The 19,251-nt window shown below is 38.2% G+C and overlaps 1 protein-coding gene across 1 annotated transcript in view; it reads right to left on the reverse strand.

Annotated features, from left to right (window-relative positions):
- The window catches only part of PDE7B (phosphodiesterase 7B), a gene marked incomplete at its 3' end in the record, with an annotated part of 635,832 nt that overhangs the window by 607,166 nt on the left and 9,415 nt on the right, over positions 1-19,251 (reverse strand). Inside the window, exons 2-3 of the mRNA XM_082405720.1 lie at positions 5,378-5,440; positions 4,365-4,396 (exon numbers count right to left, since the gene is read on the reverse strand). Of these exons, the coding sequence (XP_082261846.1) occupies positions 4,365-4,396; positions 5,378-5,440 (95 nt within the window). The remainder of the gene's footprint in view (positions 1-4,364; positions 4,397-5,377; positions 5,441-19,251) is intronic.

Consider the following 19,251-nt stretch of genomic DNA (forward strand, 5'->3'; position numbering starts at 1 on the left):
GATAAATTACTTCATTCATAGAGACCATTGTCAGAAGCAAAAATAGATTTCTGTGGTTCATTGAAATTAGAGTTGGATAATATTGATTACATCATCTGATCCAATCCCTACTAAAGTAAATCAGTATTCCTTCTACATCAAGGGTATGACAATTTGCTATCTGATGATTCTAGACACCTCAAGTGTGACAATTGACAGAGAAGATTAACTCATTGTCCTACACTTAGAAAAATATTAGAATATTACCTGAAAAGTAAAATAATTAAAAGTGAATTAAATTAAAACATCAAGCAACCAGATCTAGGGTTGTGATGGCTTAAGCAGGGCCACTTGGACTTTTATCACTGGCATTTCATCAGAATATCTCAATTTTCCATATACTCTGGAATATCACTTTTCAGAATTCTCTCTCAAGAGTGTTTCCTTAAGAATCAGATTTTTTTGTAAATTCTTGATTGAGAAATCTAAAATATACCTAAAGTATATTAACAAGTTTTCCTCTGTTTATACTTAATTCTAAAGCTGTTTGTTTAAGAGATTGTGCCTTGAACACAAGCCATTAGAAACTACCCATAAAATAATATTTTCTATTTAAAAAAAACTTATTTCAACCTTGGAAGTCAGGGTATGTTAATAATTTATAGCTAGATTTTATAATTAAGATGTAAGAAGAATAATTTGAGAAGTTAGTAATTGCTTTTCCTTTGCTTGGAGCACTTATCTTGGTTTACATAAGCATAATAATTTTAATATCCTAATATTAATATTCATAAACCATTTAAAATAATTTTAATTTTTAAGGATCTAAACTTCCAAAATTAAAAAAATAATCAGCAGATTCCACCACCTAAATATAATTATCTTCATACTTGCATATTACCTTTTAGTTCTTATCCAAAGACTGTCCTCCTTTTACATAGTTGCAATGCTAGCATAGACACATCCCACTTCAAATAATTTATTTTTATTTCCATATTTTCTACAGTCTTAAGTCTCATTGTAGAGACAAATAATATTTTATCATGTAGATATAACATCATTTATTAATCATTTGCTTTATGGTTATATAAGCTGCTTGTAATTTATTTTCTATTGAATATGAGGCTGCTATGAGCGTCTTTATAGTTTTTGGAGGGCTTTACTGTTACCAGTTGTTCGTGCTATATCTCTTCTGAAATTGTTTAGGAGCTGTCAGGGTCATAGCAAAAAAGGTGATGGCATACTCCAAAGGTTTTTGCTCAAGAGAGTTTAATGAAAGGACTATTTACCAGCGTGTGGGCAGGATTAAGTGTACCAACAAGAAAAGGTGAAGTACATAGAAGCCAGCAAAAGCGAGACACCATTACAAACACATTAAAACTGAAGTGCAAAGATAGGGAGTCTTGTAAGAGGTGGAACTGTAGACAAAGGGATGCCCAAAGACAGCTATGGAACACAGCCATTACTAGCACTGTGGTGAAGGTTGGAAAGGAGGGATAAACACTGCTCCCTCTCTCTCCTTCTGCTTTCCCATCTCCTGCCTTGCCACCTACCAGCTGAACTCAACTGGAACCCAGGAAGGTGGGGGGTGTGGGAAGAGAGGGTGCCTGGTGATGCAGCCTATAGAGATCAGCTTCCTGGGGCACAGAGAATGTATCTGCATGAGGAGGTGGGATGATAGACAGAAAACACTAGTACAGAAGACCTATATTTTATTAATTCAAAAATTGAGTCAGAATAATATCTACATATTTAAAATTTCAAAAGTTTCTCAGCACCTTCTGCGCCCTTTTCTGCTTTATTTTACTCCATAGCACTTGTCATGCTTTAACATATTTTATAATGTATTACTTTTTTGTTCTAACAACTCTCTCATAAGAAAGTAAGCTCTTTGAAGGCAGAATTTTGTTTTTTCTCCACTGCTGTGACCTTAATATGTATTTGAATGAATTAGTATATTAAGGATGCCTAGTGAACCAAGGAAGAAATCTTCATATAGGATTCTTTAAAAATATAGATAACTGTAAAGGTAAGAGACTCACTCAATGTTTAAAAGTTATAATATGGTTTTTTCAAAGTAAAGCCCTTCTATTTAAGCCCTTTTCAAATATTCTATAATATTCACAATAAATAGATGCACTCAAATTTAACACAACATGTAAAAATATTTCTAACAATGCATATTTACTAATATGCATTAGTAAAATGAACAGTGCTTTCGTATTTAAAATTAATGCCATTAATATAATGTAATGCCAAAAATAATTAATATTAAAATAAATAAATGCTTTATGCAAGTTGATTGTCCTATAGAATGGCATATCTCTGAACTGAAAATTAAGACACATGAATCACATTTTTAATGCTATTGCTTTTCTGTGTAAGCTTAGATCTTCTGTTTACCTGTGTTCTTCATTTAAGGTTAAAGTTTTGAGAGACTAATGGTCCCAGCGTAAAGCAGATGTTTAATGCATATCCAGTCCCTACTATGTGCCAAATACTGTAGCAGAAGCATCATATACAAATTGTGGCAGACTGATATTAACTAATGTGTTTCCCATTTCACCCTCACCTCCACCTCACCCCCAGACACTAGAATTTAAGCTCCATAAAAACGTAGACCTTATCTTTCTTGTTCACCATTGTATCGCCAGCTGCTTCCGTAGCACATGGCACACGGTAGGTGCTCAATAACTGTTTGTTTGATGAAAGTTTGCACTCCTTGGCAGCAAAACTATACCAGGTAATTTATAGGCCATTTTGTTTATATCAGAATAGCAAATGACTTTGTGATTAAATCAATAATAATATAGTCAGTCTAATATATTGGACAAAGTGAGAGAGTGGCATGGACATATATACACTACCAAATGTAAAATAGATAGCTAGTGGGAAGCAGCCGCATAGCACAGGGAGATCAGCTCGGTGCTTTGTGACCACCTAGAGGGGTGGGATAGGGAGGGTGGGAGGGAGGGAGATGCAAGAGGGAAGAGATGTGGGGACATATGTATATGTATAACTGATTCACTTTGTTATAAAGCAGAAACTAACACACCATTGTAAAGCAATTATACTCTAATAAAGATGTTAAAAAAATAAAATAAAATAAAATAAAATACATTAGGCAATAACCGAATGAACCAATCACATTGGTGACCCTGTTTAACCCTTAAAAAGTAAAAAAATAATAACTATTACTATATATGAGTATTATTCTCACTACATTTTTATTGACATTCCTTCTACCAAACATGTGTAGATCCCTACTGCGCCCAAGGCAAGTGATGAATATAAAGGTTTACCAAGAGATGGTCTTTCCCTTCAATGAGCTTATGAGTTAACCAAGATGAGACATACTTGTGTAAGAGAGACACAAGCAAGATGCTATTGGAACAGAGGAAGCTGAGTGAGATTACCCAGCTCAGGATCCCCAGCTCTCCACATGTTAGCTGTTTGTCCTTAGACAGGCATGCTACTCTTCTTTGCAGCAACAGCTTCAGCAACATTAAAATAAGGATAACAATAGCACATACTTCATAGGGCTCTTGTGCGAATTAAATGAAATAAGGTATATAATGTGCTTTTTAGCAAAATACCAAACATATAGCGAGGACTCACTAAATGCCAATTGTTAGTGCTTCAGTTCCTATCAAAGTATTCTTTGACTTAATTAACTTTATGAAGTTTATTTTACGTAAAGTCGATGAAACATTTGCTGGTATTACTTCTGATAATTGATAATTACAATCCATTCTTATTTAACTAATTAGTTTGATTGGACCAAATGTAACCTGCATCTGAACTTCACGGTATGCCTCAACAAAGAAGAAAATTATTACTCATTAATTAACATTATTGAGTAAAAAGTGATTATGTGGGAATGGGTAGCTTTCTCAAGTAACTTCTCATCCACTGAATTATGGGGAAAGCAAGGCTTTTATTAAAAATGGAGAATTGTTCATAAAACTAGGAACCTTTGCTAATCTGTGGAAATTAACCATGAGAGTTTAGCTCACTAATCTGCATAAATGTCTATTTTGTAGTACTATTTTCCATTTACTTGCTTCTGGCACTTTTCAAGACCAAATGCCTTCCTCTGCAAGGTAACTATGCTTCGATCTATAAAATATTGTCTTTAACCATAAATGTCTAGGTCAGAAAGCCTTATAGAGCAAAATACTGTAGGAAATACGTCAGAATAGTGTAAGAATTATATAAAACTTGGATCATTTATCAGTACTTCAGCAAGATTTTTTTCCTGGAAAGTAACAGTCATGTAGGTTTTTATGTTCACAGATATAACATTTCAAGTACAAAATCAAAAGATTGATATTTCTAATTCAGGTATTGTCACATAGATATGTAAAATCATTAAAGAGACTTACCTGGTGCATCCCATATTTCAATCTGTTTTCCACTAATAAATATTTGAGAAACAAAAACCAAAGAGTCCTAATTATTCGAGCAATTAAATTCAACATTAGAGGCTTTCTGAAAGAAGTTTGATAGTGACACAATTAGCCTGTTTTTCATCCTATACACACACGAAAATTTTGTCTCTCCATTTATCTTTATTACAGCAAGAGTATTAGAAAATGTAAATATGTGTTAAAACTGCTAAAACTCTGGAACGACATTTTTAATCTAAAAAGTCAGAGCTGATTTATTTGACATCATTTGACAGAAATGGTACATCAAAAAGAAGTAAAATATTATGAGATTTTTGTTGCAAGTAGGGTTCACGTATACTTTCAAAGGAAAAGAATAGGAAAAGTGAGCATCTTTAAATGTCTTCAAGATTAATGGTAAGACACTCTGAATTGACCTTGTCACAAAATAGCAGAGGAATGTGTAACTCAATTACAGTCTTCACATACATATGCTATGGTTTTTAGAGACAGTTTTCACTTCAGCTATTTATTCAGATAGTAATATATTCCCTGAAATAAATGTTTTATTTCATCATCAGATTTAAGCACACAGCTGTAGCATGTTGAATTTTTAAGAAGCAAAGTCAGTCCAGTTTCATGAGTTTGGGCTTCTCATTCCATATTTGAACTTATTTTTCCTGGGAAGGAAAAATAGTTATAGCAGTACCTGGTATGGTGCCATAAACACAGTGGAGGATTAATAAATATTTATCACTGTTGAACTTAGAAGAAACACTGATCTGCACTCTGCACGATTATGTTGGAATAGGACCATATTGCTTGCACAGAAGTATAAACAGTTGGTGCAGCATCTGAGTCTTAGACAATTTTTTTAAAATCATTATTTTGCAGGAGGCCTAATCTGCTACAGAAAGGATAAAATGTTACTGATAACTATAATTAAGATGCATTAAAATACAAAGAACTGTTTAGAAAAGCAGACTCTACAGAATGCTGAGAAATCTTACTCTTTTGTGTTATGATCTGATTGGCCTTAGCAGCAGATCCAGAAGAGAACCCCAGCTGTAGACCTGTAGGAGAGAGGGAAGTAAGTCATGTGGGGACAGGGCCAGCCTGATGGATGGAAATCCCCCAATTTCAGCTTCTAAGGGGACCCACCAAACCTCAGTCCAGTCCAGCTTAATGTTGATAGTCATCATCTCAAATGTGTCAGGTGGGAGCATGGCACCAGAAATTAGTTATGTGGGAAATGTTATTATCCGACGGATGACAGTTTTCTTTGTGGAGTGGAAGGGGATGTCTGGGTCGTAAGAGGGCCTCAGCCAGTGGGCTGCAGAGAGGAGAACATTGGGATATGATCCAGATCCCCCCAGAGAGAAGGGGCTGGCAAGACTAGTGAGGTTCCTAGGCCCAGACAACTTGGCTGGGGTTCAGGGCTGTAATCCATTAGCAGCAAAAAATGAAGTGCAAATGCAGAACAGAGGCAAGAGTCTAGGTACACAGTAGGGCTGGAGTCAGGACCAAGGAGCTTAATATTGGTGGCCACAGAGATGTTTACACAGGCTCACTCAACAGCAGGCTTAGGGCAGTAGATGAGTTCCAGACGCTGTTTACTGACAGGAATGGAACTCCTGACACCCTGCCAAGCTTGAGTCTCATTTGAGTAACAACTTGATGGCGTTGTGTCTATAGGTTGATGTCATGCAGTATCTGCATGTTGGGCATAGCCATGCAAGGGCTGTCATTAATTTTTTTATTTTGGAATAAACTTAAATAAATCCAAAGCTATATTAAAATTGGCAACTCACTTATATACTAGAATGTCAGCTCCACAAAAGGTACCTTCGTCTTTTCATTCACTAAAGTATGCCATGTGCCTAGATGGAACATGGTTAGCAATCAACAGGTATTTGTCAAGTTAAAGAATAAATTAGACAAATATTAAGTGCCACACAAATGACATGAAAGCTTCTAGGTGTGCCCTGAAGGCGACCCTTACCTCCTATAGCCACAGGGCTGAAATTGCTGAAAATCAAACTCAGAACTCCATTCTACAATTGGCTGAATTACGAAGCAAGCTAAACTCCCAGCCTTGCAGGGTATCTAATGTTAAAGTGGGGGCATTGATTGGGAAGGGATGTGATCCTAAAAGTTGCAATGAGGATATGTGGGAAGACTCTGATGATGTTGGGGACACCGAGCTCCAAAATTCTGATGAGTCTTCTTTGCCAGTGGGAGCAACCTCTCCATTCCCAATGAATGGGAGAGAGGAACATATGCATAGGCCCAAAGAAGAGCAAACAGGAATCATTCTAGAAACTGAAAGTATTACCACTATATTACCAGCACTGGAACAGTGCTTGATAAACACTGAATGCTCAATCAATATTTGCTAAGCCGATGAATGAATGAATGAATGAATGAAGTAGTTGCACTCAGTTGACACATCAAGTATAGGGAAGAAAAGTGGTAAGATATGATGTTGGAAAGGCACACAGAGGTCAGCTCATGAAGAGTCTTCCTAATATGTCAAGGTAAAGATTTCAAAATTTATTCTGAAAGATATGGGAAATTTAAAAAATCTAAGCATGATGTCATGATCAGAGTTGCTGACAGTTATGCACAGAATAGATTTAGAGGCACAACTGAAGGCAAGGAGTCTAGTAAGGAGGCCATCACAGTAATCCAGGCAAGAAATAATGAGGGTTTGAGAAAAGAAAGCAGAAATGGGGAAATAATAAAGATCAATGAATTATGGAGATATTTAGGAAGTACTATGAACAAGACTTGGGAAAAATCTTTTGGGTGTGGGTCCTTGGTGAGAGACGGACACCATTTGCTTTGAAAAATCTTAGGAATTTTATTGGCCATTTTGTGTCCACCATACAGTGTGAGTTAGTCAGTTGTCCTAGTTGAGACTGTCTCCGAAATGGAAACTTTCACAAGGTTATTATAATCCCCAATCGTACCATGTCCTCTCTGGTTTCCTACCAGTGGCAAGTCCTTCCATTTCCATGGTAACCCACGTAATCAAGGCAAAAGAAAGAAAAGTTTCTGGAGTTTATATTTTCGGGGCTCTTGTTTCATTCTTTGGTCCTTAGCACCAAATTTAACTTATTCTGAAGAAATAACATGTTAACTAAATATTACCAATGGGGAAAAAGTTTTTCTGTACCTTTCCCAATCTATATTCTTCTTCAAAGGAAGCTGTAGCTGGACCCAAACAGAGATACTTACAGACCTTAATAATGTCCCTAAGAATGGCAGGCTGGGATATACAAAAGCAACAGGAAGGGAGGCTGGACACCCAATGTTATGCCACCTTGAAGTGATGATCTCTGATAGCAAAGACAACTGGGGAAGGGAAAAATTAAAAGTTTTATTCTCTCCCAAGTTCACTTCAGTTGTTCTGTTCCAGTATTAGATCTTATGATCAATATCAGTCCTCTATAGCCAACTGCAGAAATCTGCAAACTTAATTTATTGATTCTCCTGCATAGGGCCATTGATCAGTAAGTTCAGGATGGGGCCAGGAGACAATGATTTTTTAAATGACATAATATGAGCTAGAAAAAAGTATCATCATTACTTTATTCATATAAATTACTGACTTTCCTCACAAATAGGTTCACTTTAAAATGAATGGGGAAGGAGGAAGAATAAAAACTCTTCAACCTTAGTCCCAAGGCTAATCTTATATATGTTAATAGTTTCAATCCCATTTATTAAAAATTCATGTTAGGGCTTCCCTGGTGGCGCAGTGGTTGAGAATCTGCCTGCTAATGCAGGGCACACGGGTTCGAGCCCTGGTCTGGGAAGATCCCACATGCCACGGAGCAGCTGGGCCCGTGAGCCACAACTACTGAGCCTGCGCGTCTGGAGCCTGTGCCCCGCAACGGGAGGGGCCGCGATAGTGAGAGGCCCGCGCACCGCGATGAAGAGTGGTCCCCGCACCGCGATGAAGAGTGGCCCCCGCTTGCCGCAACTAGAGAAAGCCCTCGCACGAACCGAAGACCCAACACAGCCAAAAATAAATAATAAAATAAATAAATAAAGTAGCTATAAAATTAAAAAAAAAAACAAAACAAAAAACTACGTATTTAACCAAGTATAACAGAACAGATAACAGCAGCAGCAAAAAACAAATGACAAAAAAAAAAAAAAAAAAAAAAATTCATGTTAAATGAGGTTGAAACATCGGGGGTATAAGGCATCAGGTGGTATCATCAAGCAGATGTAGGCCATATCCATTAAAAGCAGACAGGTCTGTCTAGCAGCAGTAAATTGGACCACGCACATGGCATTTCTTCCATATGCCCTACTTCCTATTGCCTTATCTTTCTTGCTGATTCCTATTATTTGGATCTCATTTTGGGTTTCTAGTGTTTTTTCTATTTGACTCTTGGCATCCCTCAATAACAGAATAATTGCCTCTGAATCTACCACACAGCCATTTTCCCCTTACATTAAATTTGAGGGCACCAGCAGATTGCCAGGATTGACTGCTGTGTGCCCAGGTCTGGTGTTGCTATGGTCGGTGCAGTACACGATGTTAGGATCCATGAGTGAGCCATGGAAAATACTCACATCAAGACTTGGCATACGATCTAAAACTGGATTGTAGTGATGGTTACACAATGTATAAATTTATTAAAAACCATTGAACCATACACCTAGAAGGGGTGAATCTTATGATTCATAAATTATACCTCAGTAAAGCTTAGAAGAAAAAGTTCGGCCAGATAATAGAAGTAGGTGGGACAAGATTGGACTGATACTGAATTCATCTGAAGAATAAGTCAATTTAGGGGGGGTCTATCATCATGACAAGAGCTGACCACACAGAAATCTAGCTCACTGGAGCAAAGCATGGGATGTGTTAGTTACATCAGTTCCCAGTCATGGGAAGATTGGGAAACTATTAAAAACCCAATTATTTTTGGTGTTGGTCATTCAGTAAAGTTGAAATTGGGATTCCAACACTAGGTCCCAGTTGCTGGGAAGAACATTGCAACAAGAATTTGCATCTGTCAGTTTGAGCTTTGGGATGTAAACCAACTCTGTCTAGTTTAAGGACACAAAAAAATGATTTATTGCAAAGGTATGAAGTCACTCATAGAATGGAATAAAAAGCTGAACAATCAAGCACTAGGTAGAACACTACAGGAACCAGGACAATTCCAATAATCCAGTAGTCAGAATTAATGAATTGTCTCTTTGGAGCGCAGCCATCAGACTAATCATCAGCAACTGTGTTACTTTATTCAAGATTTAATTTCCAGAGAGAGATCTGACTGTCCTTGCTTAGTTCAAGTGTCCATGTCTTGGCCTTAAAAGGGTAAGTTTCGTTCATTGATATCTCCTCCAAGACCACATGCAATGGGAGAGGCATTATTTTCCATATGAAAATCAATGTATTTTCACCAAAACAAGAAAGAAGAGGTGCTGGGCAGAAAACACACACACACACACACACACACAAACACACACACAAACCCACGCGCGTGCGCGTCCACTATGTTAAGATTTATCAACGCATGAAATTTGAAGTCTCTTTTCTAGATAGTCTGACCATTAAAGGAAGGGCCTTTGCAACTAGTATGAGATTAGAAAAATTGCTGTAGTTTCTCAGAAAAGAGGCTAGAAAGAACACAACAGGGACTCAATTCTGTAAGAAAACTGGAGTTACTACAAGAAAAACTAGAGATTGGGGATAAAGCAGTTTAGCTTTATCAACAGGCTGAAGAAGAGTCACAAGAGGAAGATTCAGATGCAGGAACCCCAAGAGGAAAGAAAGGAGTAGCTACGACTCAGAGAGCAAAGACAGAAGGTGGTGATCGTTCCGGGGCAGCAAGAGCGCCCAGCTCACATTAGACCAGTAGTCAGCCCGGAGCCCCCTCATCTGTCCTCCCCTGTTACTCCCAGCCAAGTCCCCAGTGGGTTTCACTCAGTGTAATCAAGTCTTTCTTTGTTAGAATTAGCTCAGTAATCAGGGATCAGCATTTATTAGTAAATACAGTTGTGTTTTTTCCAAGATATTTTCAATGTGTTCAAGAAATTAAAGTTCTTGAATTTCTAAGAAGTACAGATTAAAATAAAAACTAGTGGGAAGGAGGTTTTGAGTTTTGTGAATTTTTACAGTCTTTGACGTTTTCTGAGTGATATGGAGAGAACGAAATTCAGTCAAGATAGAATTAGTGCCTGTTGTCTATAGAGCACTGCGATAGATACTGGAAATAGAAAGATGAACAGCCATCATCATTACCCTCAAGGTACTTGCTATAGACTGAATGTCTGTGTCCCCCTCCAAAATTCCTGTGTTAAATCCTAATGCCCAAGGTGACAGTATTTGGAGGTTGGGCCTTTGAGAGGCGATTAGATCATGAGGGTGGAGCAGTGATGAACGGGTTAGTGCCCTTTTTATGGAGGCTCCAGAGAGCTCCCTTGCCCCCTCTGTCATGTGTGGACACAACAGGAAGATGGCAACCAGGAAGTGGAACCTCACCAGACATCAAACCTGTCAGCACCTTGATCTTGGACTTTCCAGCCTCCAAAATTGTGAAACATAAATTTTTTTGTTTATAAACTGCTCAGTCTCTGAGTATTTTTGTTATAGCAGCCCAAACAGACTAATAAGACAGTACTTATACAGTAAGGGTATAGAAATACCAGCGCTCATTGTATATATAAATGTAATGTGGTATGAGTGCTCAAAGGCATTAGAGCATAGAATAAATATTCAAGTCTGCTCTGGGGAATTGGGGACCATGTCAAAGAAGAGGTGACAGGGAGATGTGAAAGAGAAACAGGACTTTTTTTACTGAGGTAAAATTGACGTATAACATTATATTAGTTTTAGGTGATAATGATTTGATATTTGTATACATAAACATATTACATATATATTATATATATGCACATATACATATATATAAACACATTTGATATATAATGATTAGATATTTATATATATGCAAAATGATCACCCCAATAAGTCTAGTTAACGTCTGTTACCATATATAGTTACAAGAACAAACATTTTTTTTCTTGTGATGAAGACTTTTTAAGATCTACTCTCCTATGGTCACCTAATCTATGACACATAAGGCAAGAATATACAATGGAGAAAAGACAGCCTCTTCAATAAGTGGTACTGGGAAAATTGGACCAGCATAAAAGAATGAAATTAGAACACTCCCTAACACCATACACAAAAATAAACTCAAAATGGATTAAAGACCTAAATGTAAGGCCAGACACTATAAACCTCTTAGAGAAAAACATAGGCAGAACACACTTTGACAGAAATTGCAGCAAGGTCTTTTTTGATCCACCTCCTAGAGTAATGAAAATAAAAACAAAAATAAACAAATGGGATCTAATTAAACTTAAAAGCTTTTGCACAGCAAAGGAAACCATAAACAAAACAAAAAGACAACCCTCAGAGTGGGAGAAAATAATTGCAAACGAAACAACTGACAAAGGATTAATCTCCAAAATATACAAATAGCTCATGCAGCTCAATATCAAAAAACAAATAACCCAATCAAAAAATGGGGGGGGGGGAGGAAGATCTAAATAGACATTTCGCCACAGAAGGCATACAGATGGCCACCAAACACATGAAAAGATGCTCAACATCACTAATTATTAGAGAAATGCAAATCAAAACTACTACTACCTCATACCGGTCAGAATGGCCATCATCAAAAAAATCTACAAACAATAAATGCTGGAGAGGGTGTAGAGAAAAGGGAACCCTCCTACACTGTTGGTAGCAATGTAAATTGGTACAGCCACTATGGAGAACGGTATGGAGGTTCCTTAAAAAACTAAAAATAGAGCTACCATATGACCCAGCAATCCCACTCATAGGCATATATCCAGAGAAAACCATAATTCGAAAGGATGTGTGCACTCCAATATTCATTGCAGCACTCTTTACAATAGCCAGGACATGGAAGCAACCTAAGTGTCCATCTACAGGGGAATGGATAAAGAAGATGTGGTACATATATACAATGGAATATTACTCAGCCATAAAGAGGAACGAAATAGTGCCATTTGCAGAGATGTGTTATGGACCTAGATATTGTCATACTGAGTGAAATAAGTCAGAAAGAGAAAAACAAATATCATACAATATTGCTTATATGTGGAAACTAGAAAAACGTACAGATAAAGTTATTGGCAAAGCAGGAATAGAGTCACAGATGTAGAGAACAAGCTTATGGTCACCAAGGGGGGAAAGGGGGAGGTGGGACAAATTGGGAGATTGGGATTGACATATATACACTACTATGTATAAAATAGATAACTAATGAGAACCTACTGTTTAGCACAGGGAACCCTACACAATGATCTGTGGTGACTGAAATGGGAAGGAAATCTAAAAAGGAGTGGATATATGTATACGTATAACTGATTCACTTTGCCGTACAGCAGAAACTAACACAACACTGTAAAGCAACTATACTCCAATAAAAATTAATAAAAAAGATCTACTCTCTTAGGAACTTTCAAATATGCAATATATTATTATTAACTATAGTCACTATGCTGTACATTACATCCCTGGGACTGATTTATTTTATAACTGGAATTTTGTACCTTTTGACTCCCTTTTGACAGATGGACAAGGTAGGTGATAGCATTCCAGCCAGAGAAAATAGTATGCAAAATTATGAAAGCATATTGTATGTTCCTACTTTAAATATAAGAGAAACTGACATCATCCAGGAACTACATATAGTGTTTCTGGGAAGGGTATAAGAGAGGAATAATGTGGCTGGGAAGGCTCGTTGTAGGCATGCCACTGGAAAATTCTGAACAGGCAAGTGACACATTAAAGTGCCTTGGAGGGACTTCCCTGGTGGTCCAGTGGTTAAGACTCTGAGCTTCCACTGCAGGGGGCACGGGTTCGATCCCTGGTCAGAGAACTAAGATCCCGCATGCCGCACGGTGCGGCCAAAAGAGAAAAAAAAAGTGCCTTGGAAAATCATAAGGAGGATGTTGATTAAAGAAGAATGAGACCTTCTGCTCCCAGGGGCTTCTTACATCCAGGTAAGACATAATGAGTAGATATAGAGAGAATGGAATAGATATTTAGTAGGTTAAATGGACAGCAATTAATATAATAACACTTAACATTTATAAAACTCTATTTGTTGGGCACTGACACAGTGCAACAACTAAGAATCCAGGTCCTAGAATCTGACTTCCTAAGTTCAAACATTCTCCATCCAGTATTTGCCACCATAGAAAATTGCTCAGCTTCCCTGTACCTTAGTTTCCTTATTTGTAAACTAGGACCCACTTCACGGGACTGTGAGGATTAACGGGTTACTATATGGAAGACATTTAGAATAGTGCCTTAAAAAGTTAGCAGTGGGATTCCCTGGTGGCGCAGTGGTTGAGAATCTCCCTGCTAATGCAGGGGACACGGGTTCGAGCCCTGGTCTGGGAAGATCCCACATGCCGCGGAGCAACTAGGCCCGTGAGCCACAACTACTGAGCCTGCGCGTCTGGAGCCTGTGCTCCGCAACAAGAGAGGCCGCGATAGTGAGAGGCCCGCGCACCGCGATGAAGAGTGGCCCCCACTTGCCGCAACTAGAGAAAGCCCTCGCACAGAAACGAAGACCCAACACAGCTAAAAATAAATAAATAAATAAATAAATAAAGTAGTTTTAAAAAAAAAAAAAGAATTAGTGAGATTTAAAAAAAAAAGGTTAGCAGTTATTGTTATCTCATTTTACAGATGAGTAAACTTTAATACACTTAGATTAAGTATATTCCCAAGGATAGATACTAAATATATTAAATGTTTTTCAGACTCATGTTTGTTTAACTCTAGAGCATGAGCATGTAGCTTCTAGCATGACTCCAAGTCATTGAAAAGACTGTGCTCAGTGATAGAAGCTTGAGAGAAAGGAGAAAATATTTCAGATGATTGATGATCTGTATATGATTTAAAAGTTTTATTTACACTTTGGATTTCCTATAGTTTCAGGTTTGGGCCTTACATAATCTTTAATTGTAAGAATTTGTTAAGATACTGATTTTACCCTCCTACCATACTCTCTTCCAAGAGAAAGGTCCCGCTTCTCTAATAGTGTTTGCTGTCCCCAGTTACCACTAATTAAACCGGGGGTGGACAACAGACCTAGAGGCTGGGCTGGACCAGTCAAATCCTCTTATTTGAATATTTGCACTGAGAAAGTTAGTAGATGACGAGATTGACAGTGGATAGAACAGACCATTCAAGGGAAGCAATATTCTGTTTGAGGTTAACAAGATTAAATCATAGGCAGACTATGGAAGGCTCTGAATTGTAGGCTAAAAGCTCTGATTTTATATTAGCAAGGGAAAAGTCACCAAAGATTCTGAGTAGGAAAGTCACACTGTGAACATAAATAAGGATATTGAATTTATGAGGTCGTAAGGTGAATTGAAGGCCAGAGAGGTCAAGTTTATTGGGAACATAAATTCTTGGCTCAAAACAGTGATCTGATATGCAAAATAAGACAGATAGCTGCAAAAGCCTTTCCAAGGGAGAATTTACAGGACTTGGTGATAGATAAAATATTAAAGATAATTTTAAAAAGGAACAAAGAGTAACTAAAAGATTTAAGTTTAGAATGCAAATTACAGAAATACAGAATCTAAGAAGCAAACATGCTTTTAGGGCATTGGGTTTTTTGACAGGTTGAGTTTCCAGTAATGATAGAACATTTAAGTGCAAATATCTAGTGGGGTGCTTGACATTAAAAGATTTCAGGGCTGGAAAGTATCTTAGAAATTATCATAGTCCAATTGCTTTATCGCTCAAGTGAGAAAACTGAGATCTAGAAGGATAATTTATCTGATACAACACAAGTAATTAATATAGAAGCAGAACTAGAACCCAAGCCTTCTGACTCCCAATCCAGTGCTCCTCTGACTACATTGCACTGCCTTCTCTAGCTGATTGGTGAGAGCGGAAGATATATCAAAATTATAACACTGGGAGTGATCTACAGTGATAAATTATAAAAGTCGTGAGATCTGTAGAGAGTTTAGAGCAGAGATGGCAAACAATTTTCAACTTACATGCCAGCTCCAATAAATAAGTAATGACTGCAGGAATACTGCATTGAAAACAATTCTGAAACTGTGTCCAGGCTTATTGAGAACAAATGATATGACTATTAGTGATCCCGGCCAACAGCAAAGTTGATGTGGGCAGCATATATGCCACCTATTGCTATCAGTAGTCAGAAAGAAAACTGCAGTCATAATCATGAGAAAGAACTGAAAATATTTTTTAAAAATAACAGCTAAGGACTTCCCTGGTGGTCCAGTGGTTAAGACTCTGTGCTTGCACTGCAGGCGGGCATGGGTTTGATCCCTGGTCGGGGAATTAGGATCCCATATGCCGCACAGCGTGCCCCCCGCCAAAAAAAAAACAGCTAGAAAAATATCTAGCTAATAACGATTAGCTTTGCATAAGGTAATAACATTTCCTTTTTATTATTTGGTTCCTATCTTAAATGGGAGGTGTTAGATAAACTGCTGAATGCTTATTGGAAACATGAAGGATTTGAATATTTGGGGAGTCATGATGGAAGAGGCTGAAAAAGATTGAGACAGACAGAGAGAGAGAGGAACAAACAATTGATTGAACTTTTTTACATGAACAGGCTTATTTGTTCAGTATGTATGTCCCAGACTTTAGCTTAATTTGATTTTATACAGAGACTACCTAATAAAAATTTTTCTGCAATAAATTATATATGCCAAAGTCAACATTATGAACTGACCACACACATTTATCACCTCTTCTTCCTAATAATCCAGGACATGGTGACAAAGAAAACACCCATACCACACAAACATGTATATCGATATATACTATATATGAATATGTACACAAAATCAATAAAGAAGACAGAAAGTAGGTCATCAGCAGACAAGAAATGTCATCAAATTTCTTAAAGAGAGTACCAGGTAGAAGAGTGGTATACTGAGTTGAAAGGTGGTCCCTCAAAAGATATGTCCATGTCCTAATCTCCAGAACTTGTGAATGTTACCTTATTTGGAAAAGGGGTCTTTTTTTTTTTTTTTTTTAAATAAATTTATTTTATTTTATTTACTTATTTTTGGCTGTGTTGGGTCTTCATTGCTGTGTGCGGGCTTTCTCTAGTTGCAGCGAGCGGGGGCTACTCTTCATTGCGGTGCGCAGGCTTCTCATTGCGGTGGCTTCTCTTGTTGTGGAGCATGGGCTCTAGGCACATGGGCTTCAGTAGTTGTGGCACTTGGGCTCAGTAGTTGTGGCTCACAGGCTCTAGAGTGCAGGCTCAGTAGCTGTGGCGCATGAGCTTAGTTGCTCTGCGGCACGTGGGATCTTCCCGGACCAGGGCTCGAACCCGTGTCCCCTGCATTGGCAGGCGGATTCTTAACCACAGCGCCACCAGGGAAGCCTTGGAAAAGGGGTCTTTGAGATGTAATTAAGTTAATGATCTTAGGATGAGGAGATCATCCTGGATTTTCTTGGTGGGCCCTAAATCCAAGGACAAGCATCCTTATAAGCATGCAGCCAAGGGAGATTACACAAACAGAGAGAAGAAGGCCATGTGAAGGCAGGAGCAGAGACTGCAGTGACGTGGCTACAAGCCAAGGAATGCCAACAGCCACCAGAAACAGCATAAGGCCAGGAACAGATTCTCCTCAGAGTCTCTGAGGGAGTGGGGCCCTGCTGACACCTTGATTTTGGACTTCTGGCCTCCAGAAGTAAATAAAGGTCTGTTGTTTAAAACTACCAAGTTGGTGTTAATTTATCATGGCAGCCACAAGAAATCAGTGCAAGTGGTTTCTAAGGAAGCTGAGAAAATTGGCCTTGCAGAAATACAGAGAAGCTTAGAAAACAGCAATTGGAAGCAAGGAGTGGAATGTGGAGGTAAAACGGGGGAATTAATATAAAGTGGGTGTAAATTATAATTGTCCCTCCCACCACTCCTTCATTCCATCAGGGGGAATGCCCAGCAGCCAGGCACTCTTCTCTATAGAAATTGCCCTGTCGAGAGAAGCAAGGCAGCTGATGTGGCCATTCCCCAGCCAAACACCCTAAAGCAAGGCTGATCAGTTGGTAAGCCCAGCCCACAACCATAGAGCACTCATTGCCTTGTTTTAACAGATAACAAAGAATGAACGTACCGTAGCCGTTTTTAAAGGTTCTGGAATTAAAGAGAGGCCAGAAATAAACAGGGGGAAAAAGTCCACAGAGAAAGCTGAAATAATTCAAGGAACAGGAGAGAACGAAAAAAAGGAAGGCAGTCTGTTTATCGAATATATTCAGAGATAATTATGCCAGTTACTAATTTATTGCCTCTCACTCCAAACTCATCCTTCTTTTCCCTGCTTGTGATACTCAAAGTGGACTCTGCTGTCAACGTTTGGGCTTGGCTCGCTGCTAGATGTAGGCTCTGCCGATAGAGAGCTCTGTGAGGGCACTGTAGGGACGGAAGGGAAGGTGCTTTCTGTGCTGATGTTCCTTTTCTCTTACGGTCCTGCAGAGGTCCTGCTGTGTGCCCCCCGTGGCAACCACGCCCCGTCCTCAGAAGTTGAATCTCCGCCTCTGGACCTCCTCCTCTGGAGGTTCCAAGTTCCTTCCTAATTCACTATTCCCTCAACTTTGAGAGTAGTAGTAGCTCTCTGCAGGTACTACCTCTGTATACCTTAGAGTTCTCTTTTACCCATTTTAGTGGTGAATACATCTTTTACTTAGTTCACAATTTACTTAGTTCACAATTATTTTCTCAATTCAAATTACTGGTGTGGTAATTTTTGTCCCCTGACCAGACCCTAACTAACACAATAGTCAGTAAGGTTTTTAATATTTAAAATCAAATAAAAATAAACACTAGAGATCAGGTAAAACTCTCAGATTTTAGAGTAAAATTAGAGTAAAGTAAAATTTTAAATAGATGGTTAGAAAATAAAACTGAGTAAATGTCCCAGAAAACAGAACATCCAGTTAAAAGATGGAAAATATGGGAGGTGAGATTGAGGTGTGGAAGGGGGGAGGCGGTGAAAGGGAAGTGTAAGGGTGCCAGTATCTTCATCTTAAAAGATGTGGTAACGAGATACAATACATAGTTGATCAAAAATAAAGGGATATGGGGAATTCCCTGGCGGTCCAGTGGTTAGGACTCTGTGCTTTCACCCGGATTCAATCCCTGGTCACGGAACTAAGATCCCACAAGCTGCGGCGTGACCAAAAAGGAATATGTATATTATTTAAACTTACAAAGATAACCAAAAAAGGACTTAAATATAATAACAGTAACACTTGCTTACTGCTTTAGATGTATTGATCCATTTATTCTCATAATAAATAGTTATTCTGAGGAATGGACTATTATTTTCCCCATTTTACAGATGAGGAAAAAGGTGCAGAGAGATTGAGTAACTTGCCTAAGGTCACACAGCTGGAAATGGCAGAAGTGGGATTCCAGAGTGTGTGCTCTTATCTATTATACTCTACTGTCTCCTTATATGACTTATTGGGAAAAGATGGTTAAGGAAGGTAGAAGGTGAGGCAAACGAGTTAAATTGTCTCTTAGCAGTAGATTAAGGTAATATTTAAAACTCACAAATTAAGAAATGGTGACAACAGATAGAGAGGTAATCACTGGAAGAAAAAAAAATACAGAAAATGTTTAAAGCAGTTTACTCTCAAGGGCAGCACTTTGGGAAGGAAGTGGTGAACCAGGGATTTGTCATTTTCCCTTACAAGTCTTTCTGTTCTATTAACACATTAATAATAATTTGTTCTAAGCATTTTAAAAGACATATGTTGGGGAGGAAGAAATTTTCCTCTACCCTTCTAGGTTCTGCTGGCTGG

This window comes from Balaenoptera borealis, assembly GCF_965194805.1.
Source record: "Balaenoptera borealis genome assembly, chromosome: 9".
NCBI classification, from domain to species: domain Eukaryota; kingdom Metazoa; phylum Chordata; class Mammalia; order Artiodactyla; family Balaenopteridae; genus Balaenoptera; species Balaenoptera borealis.